The following is a 13,923-nucleotide window of genomic DNA, read 5'->3' on the forward strand; positions in this document are numbered from 1 at the left end:
GACAAGGTTTCCCAAGGCTATAAGCAGTGCAGGAAAACGACGAGGAGTCTTTGCGGGGAGAGGGAGAAGCGCTCCCAGACAGAGCCTCCAGGCAAAAGCCTCAGCGGCTCCCGGGGCGGGGGGCGCGGGGCGGGCGGGCGTTAGGGCCCGGCGGAGGCGGGGGCGGGGGCGCGGCGCCGGGCGGCGCTAGGGCCGGGCGCGGGATGCCTTGGACCACAGCACCACCTACGTACCGCGGCCCCGCATCCCCGCGGAGCCCGCACGGCCCCGCTGCCCCCGGCTGACAGCCCCCGCCCCACCGCATAAAAGGAGCGGGCGGAGGCGGGCAGCCGGGGGAGCGGAGGAGGGGGGGCGTTTGGCGCGGGTACCGCCTGTATGTGGCCAGGAGTCTCCGCCGCAAGTCCCGCCGCGCCCGACTCTCGGCGGCCGCCGGCCCGCGCCTTCCCGCGGGGGTCTGTCCCGCGGCGCGGAGCCGCTCTCCGGGCCCGGCGGCGGGGCGGGATGGCCGCGGGGCCGCGCCGCGGAAGGTAGGGGGGGGCGGCTTCGCCCCGTCGTGCCCGCGACCTGAGCGGCTGTGGGCGGGGTGCGCCCCTGCGCCGGGATAAATAGCGCTTTCCCTCGCCTGACAGCCCGTCCCCGGGGCGCACGGGGGTGCCGAGCTGCAGTGCTCGCCCGCTGCTTCGGGATAAAGTTGGGGCTTTCGGTGACTCTGCTCTGGGGCCCCGCTCCTGCCCCGACCTGGCTTTTTGATTTTTCTCTTTTTGTTTCTCGGGGAGAGCCGGAGAAGGGGGAGGACCAGGAAAGCCAGGAGCCAAGCTTTTCCCCTCTCTCTCCCTGCAGCGCAGGGGAGATGCTGGAAGCGGCTCTGAGTTTGCAGCGCCCGAGAAGGGGAGCAAGAGGCGTGTGAGCTCCTGCCGGTCCCCTCCGAGGCCGCTCGCAGCCCCGCACGCAGCCTGCCGCCGGCCTCCGCCGCCCCTCGCTGCCGCTGGAGGAGGCTGCCCACCCCCGCGGCCCAGGATGCAGTTTCGCCTCTTCTCCTTTGCCTTGATCATCCTGAACTGTATGGATTACGGCCACTGCCAAGCCGGCCGCTGGAGACGCAGCAAGAGAGGTGAGTAGCGCCGCCTGCTCACCCGGGACACCCGCCCGGGGCGGCAAGCAGGAGTGCTTGCGGGGCAGGAGGGGGGCTGCCGGAGGACTGCGTGCCCGTCCCCTCCTCGCCGAGGAACGGGAAGGGGAGCTCCCCGGCAGGTGACCACCCCCGCGGCGAGGAGCGCCCCGGCTCCCCGCCTGCGGGCTCCGGGCCGACACGTGGGGCGGCAGCGAACCTGGGGGCGCGGGGCCGTGTCGGCGCGGAGACCCCTCCGCGGGGCTGCCCGCCGCCCTCCTGCTGGGGAGGCCGGGTCGGGAGCGGGAGGAGCGGCGTGGACGCGAGCTCCGATGGGAAAGAACCGTCCGGAGCGGCGCGGCTGCTCCGCGACCCGCGAGGGGGCTGCCGTGGACGGGGACGTCGAGCGGTAGGTGCGAGCCCCCCGCCGCGGCCGTGTCCTCCTCCCCCGCGGGGCAGGCAGAGCCGGGGGGGGCTCGCTGGGAACTGCCCGCCGCGGGACGGGCGCTGCCGGCTGTCGCCGCCGGCCCCTCGGCCGCAGCCAGCAGCGGGAGCCGCTGATGTCGCCGTACCTCGTCAAACAACTTAGAGCAGCAGCAGCCGGAGGTTCGCTGTTAGCCCGTGCCGTTAAGGCTCGCGTGTCCGTGGGGCGGACTTCGAGGCAGCCTCCCGTGGGCGGTCGCTTGGAGTGACCGTGTTTCCGAGGTACAAAGGCGGCTTCTCCCCTTCACGCCGCGGACGCCGGGCACCCCCGGCCCCGCCGTGCCGCGCCCGCGGGGCTCGGGCGGCTCAGCCCGCGGGGGAGCCGCGGCGGCGGAGCGAACTGCGCCTTTCCCAGCGCCGAGGGGATTTCTGTGCCGCCAACTTTTGCTCAAAACCTGCAGATCCCGGCGGGGGGGGGGGGGGGGGGGGAGAAACGGTGCGTTGGGGTTTAATCTATTTTCCTAAAATGCTGGGGTCGGGATTACCAGAGTTAGGAGTTGGAGCGGAGAAATGTGCCAGTACAGCACCCATGTGGACGAAAAGGTTACTGCAGCTCTTCCCCTGCTGTCAGGGTTGTCTGTGGGGTTTTTCCTTCTTCTTCTTCTTTTTTTTTTTTTTTTTTTTTTTTTTTTGAGGGGGGAGACACACACCTTCAGCATAAAATATTTTCATTACCCACATATTCTGGATTATTTTGCTCTCCCTCTTCCTATTCTTTTCTCGGCCATGTCTCCCTTCCCCATTTCTAAAGTTAGCTGAAAATCTGGTGGCTCAGCTGCTGAGAAATTTTTATTTCTGAAAATTGCACTTTTAGTGCAATTATTTGGAAGGGCAAGGAGCTAACATCTCCAGTGTTAAGCCAGTACAAACAGTAATAAAACTCTGAAAGGAAAACAGTTTGCACTTTCATGTATACGTCACCTTCAGAGTAGGTACAAATAAAATTGTAAAGCAATTCAGTTTTGCTGTTTTTTCAACAGATGGCTTCCAGAATTTAATTTTTGTGTGTGTGGCTAAAACGATAGCAGTCCTTTAAAGTGACCAGACTATCTGTGCTAACAAAGGGTATACTGTGTCTTTAATTAAATGTGGAACTACTTAGAGTGCTGGCTAGACAGCGGAGGGTGATAGTGGTATTTCTGCTTTACAACAGAGCTTAAGGGTTGCATTGTGGGAGTACTGAAATGAATAGACATCTAACTCGACTTGTGTGAATTGTCCTACAAAAACTTAAGCTGGTTTTAATTGATCTCATGTTCGTTGATTGATCCTAGAGCAATTGTTGTGCTTGTTGAACAGTTGGCTTTTCCAAAGGAGATTGATTTAAATTAGTTTTTAGTTTAGTTATTGGATAAATAACATCAGTATTGACAGTTGACTTACTGGCACTGTTTTGTGCTATCACCTAAGGGTTTTGCTTTGCGCTTTAAAGAATGCAGTCCTTTTCACTTAAGTCGAAAGAAGTAAGCATAGCCAGTTCTAAGCACTGAAAGCAAAATCTAAGAATGTATTCAAATTATAATAGACATTAGCCATGACACATGCAGCCTGAAGTAATGCTTTCGTACAGGACCCAAAATTCCAATAATTTCACAATTTTTCCATATCCCATCTGCAAATAATCAGGCATTCACTGTGGGGTACTGGCAGTTAAAATTTCTCTGGCATTCTGTTTTTGTCTGTTACATGATCTCAGATGCTCCATAATATCATTTTCTTAATGAAATAAAATTTTTGGCATAGGTTAAGTCTCCTGTGCAGTAGAAATCAATTGCATTCAGTCTGGAATTATGGGCAAATATCATGTGTAGATTTTTTTTTAAAGCAGCTGAATGTACAGTAAACTTCAAGTATATAATGCCTCTACTGGAGTTTGTGTGGATTTGTAGCTGATGTAGAATACTCTAGTAAACAAGAGCTTAGCAAATTTGGGGGGACGTTCCCAGATTTCTTCCTTCCCCTTCCGCTTTCAACCCTTTCCCAAACCAAGGCGTGCAATGCTGCAGTAGAAGTGGAATGAAATAGTAAGGTTTAAAATGTGGTTCCTACCTGGCATTGATTTGTGTTTTGTTAGCCAATGCCACTTCATTAAAGATTATTCAGTAAATGCATTACAATCAACAGATTCTGCTAACTCCACTGCTGTGTTTAGTTACTTTCGCAGCTCATTAGAATATTGCTTTGCCTAGTTGGCTCAGAGCAGACCCTTACTTCCCTTGAAACACCCCAACAAATTCTCCCTTTGGAAGTCTCTGTCCTGAGCAGGTAATTATGATTACTTGCCTTTCCTTCAGAAGCTATCCTAAAACATATTTAAGGGTTACATAGCTTAAAGGTCAGTGGTGTAATCTCACAGCTGGCTTAGCCTACTATCAAAGCACCTCCTTTCCCTGTCTTGTTTAATTGTATAACTTGATTTTTCATTTCTCCTGCATGCCTACTCGCTTGTTCAGGTCAATGAAAATTTTTCTTCAGATTTCCCTTTAGCAGTCAGTATAAGATGGGCAGCTTCATGTCTTAGCATTTCACTGAATATCAGAAGGCACATGAAAACCCATTGGTTTTTCTTTGTCTGAGACATGATAAAACCAACTTTCCCAAAGAGTACCACAAATCAAAGTAGGAGTATATAAAAATGAAGGCTGTCAGGCTGGCTTACTGGGGGGAGTGATGTATTTCTGCAAAAGCATTGACAGAAAATAATATAGGGTTCTTTGTAAACAGCCATCAAAAATTAGATGACAACAAAATTCCCTCAGGGGGAAAAAATGTCAATGTGACAGCAGTGCCTGCATTGATGGGAAGACTTAACTGTAGTACAGAAAGGCTCCCTGGAGTTGGTGAGACCAATGTTGGAATAATGAGAAATTGGAAGTTACCTATATCGAAGAACTCAAATCAAAACGTGGCGCTGAGTCCTTGACTTTCTATGTAGTTCACATTCAAGGAGTGTGGTAAGGGCTAAGGTGCACACTCAGCTCCTGGATGCTCGCGCTGTGTATTAGATGTACATAAAGAAAGGGTCTGTGTCAATGAGTGAATAGTAAGCGACAGTGGTGATGGTGAAATATCCACAGATGGAAATACGAGGGCCTGGGAAAGGAAATTTCCCCAAGCATTTCTCAGAGCTCACTATAGCTCTGCGTATGGTGTTTATAGAAGTATATGCATACGTGGAGGAACATAGTAGCTGGAATCAAAATTACGTCACTTAAGTCTGTATCACAATGTAAGGTGGGAGTCTTGACCATGAACCAGTTATTAATATAGGAAGCTGTTACATGGATTTTCAACTAGAAAAACCGGTTGAGATATCGGGGATTGTGATTTGGCTTTCCTAACTAGATACTTTCCTGAGATGGGGAAAATCTTGGAACCTGTTTCAGTTGGATTGTGTGGTCAGGTTTTGGGAAAGATTGATGATTTGAGCATTGGGGAAAAGGAATCTGTGTTGGAATTACTTGATTGAAGTAAATACCACATCTGCTTTTACAAGGACTGTACTAACTCCAAAAGAATAATTTACTACCTAAAAAAAAAAAAAGTCATACTATAAAGAATATCTTTTAATTGTCTAACAGTATCCAAATATCTTACCTATTCTATCCTCCTCTTTTTGAACTTGAAACATGTTTTACATTTGGAAGACAGTTAACTTTTTGTCTGTGAGCTGAGGCTTAAAGTCTTAGGAGGAAGCTGTACTCTGAAATACTTGTTTTCCTCAGGTGTTACATTAAATGCTTGTAACAGAATTTGTAAAAGAACAAAGATATGTTAACACTTTCTGGAGTAATTTCCCAGGTATTTGTGATCAGTGGTAAAGCTTCCGTTCCTCAGCCCCTTACCACTTAGGAGTTAGTTATTAAACGTTCTTTGTATACACATCAGTATTACTACAGCAGTAAGAATATCCTAACACTGTAACCATTGAAAAGTCTAAACTTTTAAACTTTTGGCTACTTATGCTCTGTTATCTGGTAAGTCTGAGGAAATTTCTTAAACTAAAATGTCAGCAGAAGTCAGAACTTCTGTGTGAGTGACTGAATGCTGAACTAGCTAATGATGCAGTGTTGCTGAGGATAATCGATGCTCAAGTGGAGCACAAAGATTTGCAGAAGAGATGCTCAAAATGCCAAGAGCAGGATTCAGCATGAAAAAGGACACCTAAGTTTAGGTGCTTGATTCAGTTGCCAAAAGCAGGTTTCTAGTGCTGCTGGTGATATTTAAAAGATATCGTTTTGGGCCTGGCACGTACCTGACCTTGAGCAGGTGGCCAGGCAGGGTACCCTGCAGCAAGTCATACGCATCTAACACCCTCAGGTGTCTCAAGGCCTGTTATGGTGGAAATTGAAAACAGGGAGCATGTGCTGGCACAGCGTTGCTCTATGTATGCTTTTCCTTTCCCGTATCCATTACATTCCATTACAGGTTGCTTGGAGTTAGGATACTGGGCTAGATGGATGTGTCTGGTCAGACCTTGAAGTCTATGCTTATATGCTTTTGTATTAAAACCTGCAAGAAGATTTACACTGTGATGAAGAAGTTACATTTGTCTGCTTGATAAACTTGGCTTAATTTTATGTTTTCCCTTTTTGGTGACGGGGTGGGGGGGGAGAGGAATGTATGTTTTTCCAAAGCTTGGCTGAAATCTGTTACTAGAGCAGTTCAAAATGCATGACAAATACCAAAAGTGAGATTGTATACTAATATAGGGAAGCTATGATGATAACAGCAAGAATGCAGTTTTTCACTTCAATGTATCATTTACAGTATACAGGCCAGCATAATTACTATGATAAAGTATGTTAGCATGGTGTTGTTTACATAAGCTGCTTTTAATGAAAAATGTGACATTATTTAAAAGCTAGAAAGTGGAAGAGTTTTTCACTATCAAAATTCAAGGCATAAAGAAGTAAACAATGGCCTTTCTGTAAACTGTTTTTTGGTTTTCTTTTTTCTTTTTCTTGCTATTTCTGCCAAGAGTCTATCCCGTGGAGGTCTGCATTTCATTTCTGATCATCTAGCTATTTTTTAATACAAAAAACCTTAGCTAACTGTAGATTAGAGAGGACTGTCCAGTCAAACCTGCATATCAACACAAGTTGAAAACTTTTCCCGGTGCACTGTACATCAAGCTCAGAAGCTTATAGCTGACCATAACTTCCCTTTCCAAAATTGCATCCTTGATTATAAAATCCAGGGGATTAATGTGACTACATGTAATTATCTGCAACGTGAATGTCTAAATTTTCTTATATAATTGATGTAGTGCTAATTGGTACAGACCATGGAGATGTTGGTACAATTAACTCCATTCTACAATAGATGCCTGCCTTTGATCAGATAAAGCTCAATAAATATTAAATAAGAGGACCTGATTGCCTCTATAATTGAAGTGTAATTCAGATGTACACATCCTCATTGTTAGTCCCTGAAGTAAGCTGAAGTCAACCCCAAATGCTAAGGCATCCGCCACATCCAATCTTCTGACCTTTTATTAAAATTATGTGTTGGTGTAGCACTGTTAACTTTAGCAGATGCAGTCCCTGAAATTTATACTTTCTCTTGTATTAGAGATTTATTTAGCTTCAAGTACTTTTTAATACTAAATTAAATTCCTCAGGCATGCCCTCTTTTCACCTCAAAGTTTTGTTCAGGCACAGTTGGAGAACCTTTTGTATTTGTCTAGGCTCCAAGTATTTGCTAATCCTTTTCTTAGTGAAAAGCATGACTTCATACATGTTGGCTTTTGATAATGCACAAATGTAGCAGCTTGATCCTTTCATCGTGGGCTGCTTTAGACACCAAAATTAGGTGCTGCCATGGTTTGTATACTCATTGTCTTTGTAGTACTTGTTTAGCAGATGCAATGCTTTGGAAAGTCATTTTGTGCATGCAGAGTAAATCTATCACTTTTTGGGGCAGTAGTGCTTCAGTTTAAAGCTTATTAAATCTCTTTCCAAGTAATTTCTGGTGTAGACTGTGGAATAGGCTTGTGGTATAACTTTTTGATACTTGGATTCTGACCCATATATCTTAGGAAATAAAGTGTCAAGTGGATCTTGCTTCTGAGCACCATCAGGCAGATGCAGAGTTTGGTTCATACAGCAATTTCCCGTATTTACATGGTGACTTTGTCCACTTAGCTCCATACATAACGGTCACTTATTGACCAGGGTTTACTGTTTCACTTGTTGAACTTCATATATCTGTGGGCAGTAAGATAACTTCTGAGCCTGACTTGAAACTGAGCTGCGTCCCTTTATTCTTTCTACATCTGGCTGGTCCAGCTCTTGCAGGGTTTACCACGAGTTGAACCATCCTGTCCATTTTCACTAATACTTTTTCAAAACTCAGGAGAAATGAAGTTGAAAGGGATCAGGGAGGCAGATGATGGTGCAACGCAGTGTCAAACACAGGAGAGGCAAGAGTGAAAGAATGAGTCTGACAGACACTCTAATTAATGTCACATTTCCAGTAGTTTCTGCAGTGGAGATAGAGGGCAGGAAAGAGGAATTACAAGAAATTGGTGTTTGTACATAATCCTATTTCAAAATACTTAATTGATGTGGAAGTCAATGTGGAATGGAGATGACAGCTGTATCTAATCTAGAATGATGGAGTATCACAGTACTTTCCTCTGTAGATCTTCCTCTGAGACTACAAGAGTTCGAGACCTTAATTGTATGTCTATAATTCGGGATTGCTCCATCATAGCACCTTGATTTCAAAGCTATGCACGTCTCTGACTGTCATCTATCGAACTGTGGTCCATGGAGCAGATGCTAGCATTTTCTGGACGTGTACAGGTCACACTACCTCATCCTTGTGTTTGTACTTAAATACTATTGAACGCAACACTCCAATGAATATGTTCTATGCTTTGATCTTACTCTATTTTGATGCTTAAATGTGATGCTTTGAAGTTATGGCTTCAAATTTCTTTTTAGGTGGTAGCATGTGAAATATTGGTGATTAAATTTCCTGGCCTTTCCTCTTGTTTATGGACTTGAATGCCCTTAACAACCCCATGCAACGCTACAGGCTTGGGGGAGAGTGGCTGGAAAGCTGTCTGGTGGAAAAGGACTTGGGGGTGTTGATTGACAGCTGGCTGAATATAACCCAGCAGTGTGCCCAGGTGGCCAAGAAGGCCAACACCATCCTGGCTTGTATCAGGAAGAGTGTGTCCCCCTGTACTCGGCACTGGTGAGACTGCACCTTGAATGCTGTGTTCAGTTTTGGGCCCCCTCACTACAAGAAAGACATTGAGGTGCTGGAGCGTGTCCAGAGAAGGGCAATGGAGCTGGTGAAGGGTCTAGAGCACAAGTCTTATGAGGAGCGGCTGAGGGAACTGGAGTTGTTTAGCCTGGAGAAGAGGAGGCTGAGGGGAGACCTTATGGCTCTCTACAGCTACCTGAAAGGAGGTTGTAGTGTGGTGCATGTTGGTCTCTTCTCCCAAGTACCAAGCGATAGGACAAGAGGAAATGGCCTCAAGTTGCACCAAGGGAGATTTAGATTGGATATTGGGAATAATGTCTTCACCAAAAGGGTTATCAAGCATTGGAACAGGCTTCCCAGGGAAGTGGTTGAGTCTCCATCCCTGGAGGTATTTAAAAGATGTGTAGATGTGGAGCTTAGGGACATGGTTGAGTGGCAATGTTAGGTTAATGGTTGGACTTGATGGTCTTAAAGGTCCTTTCCAACCTAAATGATTCTGTATACAAACTGTGAAGAGTGAAAGAACATAAATACAGGAATAAAATTGTAGTATGGGGCAGAAAGAAATTGGTTTTTTGTTATTTTAAGGGAAAGCAGAGAAGCAACTGGTATTCTAGGTACTTTGATGTGATTGCAAAGCAAGGGGATGTTTTTAAGATCCAATCTGCCAAGACGTGGTGAGCAGTGAAAAAATGTTCATGCTCTCTGTTTCACTGTAATGGGAGAAACATCCTTTGATAGCAGGCAGTTTGCAAATCTTGGCATCCGGTAAATAATTAGTTATGTATTTCTTCTTGAAATACCAATTTCAGTAAAGCCAAGTACTTGGTGTATCTGTAAGACTTTGTCCTTTTATAAGGGAATGGAGTTTATGCTATCTGCTCTCATTCTTTCTTTTTTTTTTTGTTTTTATGGGGTGTTTGTATGACTGTAACAAGGAAAGTGTAAGTAATTACAAGTAATATTTAGAGAAAGCATGCAGTTCTGTAATTACATTTAAAAATAAACACTTTGAATTATGAACATTATTTAAAGAGGGTAAGAGCAAATCTCATGTATGGTTAACATAGATTCAAAATACTGTGAAAATCCTTCTAGTATGATTTTCTGTTTTTTAAAAAATTTTTACTCACTAGGATTATAAAAATGTAAATCTAAAAATAATCCAGAGTATATGGTTTAGGGATTACAAGTCTCAAATTTACCTTGCAGAAACTTTTGTCTGTATTTTTTGAGAATGTCAAGATTTTCTCCATCTTGATGAAAAACAGACCCAAACATAGATGTAGTGAGATGGAGGAAAGAACCTAAAATATACATAGTGTTTGTGACGTTGGCTTTTAGGTACTGCCTAAACTGGTGCTTTTTTTGTTTTAAATGACTGGGCAGTTGCATGAACATGAACTCCCAAGTAGACCATGTGCAGCAATGAAGCCAATGTCTGTGCCTTGTTATATATAGAGAGAAACTTGTACTGATTTATGCTGCAAAGGGACAACAGTATTTGTGTCAGAATTGCAGTGGTGCAACAAAATGTAAACTTCCTGATCTAGACACGTTATTTTCTTTTTTGAGTTGAAATGCTGGCTGAAATATGTTACATACAAATATATGCTCTGCACTAATGTATTGTCTTTTCAGCCGTATGGTTGCCACCTTTGAAATACCAAAAAAACCCCAAACTAGCCACATCAGACACATGGCTGTTGTGCATGCACAGATTAATCTGCACGTGCATAGCAGTGCTGACAACACCCAGTGCGTCCATACTAAAACTTGTTGGGCAAGTTGGAAACCACTGAAACAGCAACTATGCTTAGCAAAGATAGGTGTTACTGAGTTGCTTTTGCTTCTTTCTTGAATCCCTACAGAACACTTTAGTAGATATATGTTTTCATTATAAGCGTACCAACTTACCCAGTGATCCCACTGAAAAGCATGTAGCTAAGAATCTTTTGAATGGGAATTAAAGTTTCATCGTCTTTTTCACTTTATCTATATTGACATAGTACTTAAGGATGCCAGCTGAGGTGAGGTCCTGTAGCGCTGACCCTGCTTAGACAATAACCTCTGAATTAAGGTCACCAGATGTATTAGGTTTGCATGGCAAGGTTTTGGTAGCGGGGGGACTACAGGGGTGGTTTCTGTGAGAAGCTGCTAGAAGCTCCCCCTATGTCCAGTTGAGCCAATGCCAGCTGGATCCAAGACGGACCTGCCACTGGCCAAGGCTGAGCCTATCAGTGATGGTGGTAGCATCTCTGGGATAACATGGTTAAGAAGGGAGGAGAACAAACCCACTAACAGCAATTGCAGCCAGAGAGAGGAGTGAGAAGATGTGAGAGGAACTCTGCAGACACCAAGGTCAGTAAAGAAGGAGGGGCAGGAGGTGCTCCAGGTGCCGGAGCAGAGATTCTCCTGCAGCCCATAGAGGATGATGATGGAGCAGATATTCACCTGCAGCCCATGGAGGACCCCACGCCAGAGCAGGTGGAGACACCTGAAGGAGGCAGTGACCCCGTGGGAAGCCCACACTGGAGCAAGCTCCTGGCAGGACCTGTGGCCCTGTGGAGAGAGGAGCCCACGCTGGAGCAGGTTTGCTGGCAGGACTTGTGACCCTGTGGGGGACCCACGCTGGAGCAGTCTGCTCCTGAAGGTCTGCACTCCGTGGAAGGGACCCACACTGGAGCAGTTCATGAAGAACTGCAGCCCGTGGGAAGGACTCACGTTGGAGAAGTTCATGGAGGACTGTCTCCTGTGGGAGGAACCATAGACTGGAGCAGGGGCAGAGTGTGAGGAGTCCTCCCCCTGAGGAGGAAGGAGCGGCAGAGACACCGTGTGATGAACTGACCGCAACCCCCATTCCCCGTCCCCCTGTGCTGCTGGGGGGAGGAGGGAGAGAATTGGGGGGTGAAGTTGAGCCCAGGAAGAAGGGAGGGGTGGGGGGAGGTGTTTTAAGATTTGGTTTTATTTCCTATTACTCGACTCTGATTTGATTGGTAATAAATTAGATTAATTTTTTCTAAGCTGAGTCTGTCTTGCCCATGGTGGTAATTGGTCAGTGATCTTTCTCTGTCTTTAACTTGACCCATGAGCCTTTCGTTATATTTTCTCTCCCCTGTCCAGCTGAGGATGGACAGTGATAGAGCGGCTCTGGTGGGCACCTGGCATCCAGCCAGGGTCAACCCACCACACCAGAGCAGCATCTGTCCTGGATTTCCCTCCGCTAGCAGAAGTATTCTTTGGGCTTTCATTACAGCTAGTTCAGACCTGTTTTAGGTCTTTTAACACAGTGCGTGCTAATGAAGTGATGGACATGGATTCAGTTTTGATTCACCAAGAGCAACTGTAACTCAGCAGGATTACTGCAATGCACCCAAGCTAGTTAGGTTGTGTTCACAACACAACAATACAGCAGCTACTTCGTTTTGGTCAGTTTAAAGCTATTGCAAATTATTACAAAATACTTACAAATGGTCTCTGATTTGAGATGCTTCACTCTTGCAAGGGACCTAACACCAAAGAACATTTTATTGAGGGTTTGCTTATTTCTCTGTCCTCATGGAATTACATGTTATAATACTTTAATCAAGAGCATTCTCAGCAGGTGGTTTTACCTCTAAATTTGTTCTCCTGCTCTCTTCCAACTGGTCAATCTCTCCCGTCCTACGCTGAATGGTCATTGTTGAGGAAAGTTGACTTTCTGAGGGATAACCAAGGGACAGCACCTTTTGGAGTAGGGCAGTTGTGTGCCTTTGCTGTTGTGATCTCCTGTGGCAACAGCTGATGAAAGGACGGTTCTTCAATTTAGGGTCCTTGCCTGGGCCATCAAAAATATACTGGCCTGCATGTGCCTCTCTTCGTGATTTCTAAGATGTTCAGAAAATATTGATTGCACGTTGGCAGATCACCTGCTTTGTGTATGTATTGTCTACCTGACATGGTTTGGTGCTGGGAAGTCTGCCTTGCTGGTAAGAGGGTATGTTCAGGGAGTCAGAGGGATTGCTTTCGTTGTTAGTCTTTCCACATGTCAAAGTTTTGGTTAATATGTGCATGCATGAATAGCAATGGTAATAGAAAATAAACCCCTGTTTTATGTAAATGCTAAGCAGCGTTCAAGTGTGAAATGTTAATATGATGGAGTTAATAATGAAAGCATCTAACTGAAATGGTGCTTCTCGACAGGTGCTTTGGCTTCCAACTGCATTTCTCACAGCAGTGCTGCACTATGCTGGAGTGCAGCAACTTCACTGATGTTGAGATGACAGTGGGCCATGGTTTCTCTTTTTAGCTAATGAAACTATAGAATTACAAATGATTATCACACTCTTTTAGTCTTAGATTTTGCTGAACTTCACCTGTTGCACTTGGCCTTCAAAGTTTTTTTTTGGGGGGGGGAATTGAGTTTTTAGGAAACATAGAATAGAATCATAGAATTGTTTAGGTTGGAAAAGACCTTTAAGATCATCAAGTCCAACCATTAACCTAGTACTGCCAAGCCCACCATTTGTAGCTGTAGTTGGAAAGTAAAATGAGAAAAATCCCCAACATTTTTGCGGTGTTTAAAATAACTTCTTTTTTTTTTTATAAAGCTAACTTTGGTTCAAGTTTACTGTGGTTTTTTTAGATACAGATTGTTGTAGAAGCAGAAAACTATGAACTACTTCAATGCAATTTGTGTGCTGTAAAATTGAGAAGCAAATCTTGTAATATTTAGGTGAACAGAACCTGTAGGCCACCTAGTGCTGCACAGTGTGTATCTCTGCTGCTGTACAGACGTGTAGTAGTCAAAATACATACTTCTTTTGAAGGGTTCAAGTAAGCAAAACTGATGCAGGGTAGGAGAGGAAGAGGCACAGAATAACCTTGTGATTAACAGTCTGGGACAAGGTTGGGTCTCTTATCTCCAGTTTTGATTCTGACTTGTCCATGTTTACTGGATTATGCTGTTTCTCTGTGTTGAGGGCATGTACTAGCACAAAAAAAAGTATTTCCTTCATTTCAGATAGTAGAGTTCAGCCTCATCTGTATCTCTCTCAGCAAGAAAGTCAAGAGTTTTCCACTTATCTTCCTATATTTGTGGTGCATATGCTCTATCCATCTCTTTCGCATCATCT

The 13,923-nt window shown here is 45.4% G+C and overlaps 1 protein-coding gene across 3 annotated transcripts in view; it reads left to right on the top strand.

Annotated features, from left to right (window-relative positions):
- The first annotated feature begins 220 nt into the window (after positions 1-220).
- The window catches only part of RSPO2 (R-spondin 2), a 118,938-nt gene continuing 105,235 nt past the window's right edge, over positions 221-13,923 (top strand). For 2 of the 3 annotated variants that reach the window (XM_054816372.1, XM_054816374.1), the window contains exons 1-2: positions 221-527; positions 841-1,111. In XM_054816372.1, the coding sequence (XP_054672347.1) occupies positions 1,018-1,111 (94 nt within the window). In that variant the 5' untranslated portion in view covers positions 221-527; positions 841-1,017. Of the gene's footprint in view, positions 1,112-13,923 lie in introns of all 3 variants that reach the window. The other variant, XM_054816373.1, reaches the window with a different exon arrangement.

Source organism: Grus americana, chromosome 2 (assembly GCF_028858705.1).
Source record: "Grus americana isolate bGruAme1 chromosome 2, bGruAme1.mat, whole genome shotgun sequence".
Lineage (NCBI taxonomy): Eukaryota > Metazoa > Chordata > Aves > Gruiformes > Gruidae > Grus > Grus americana.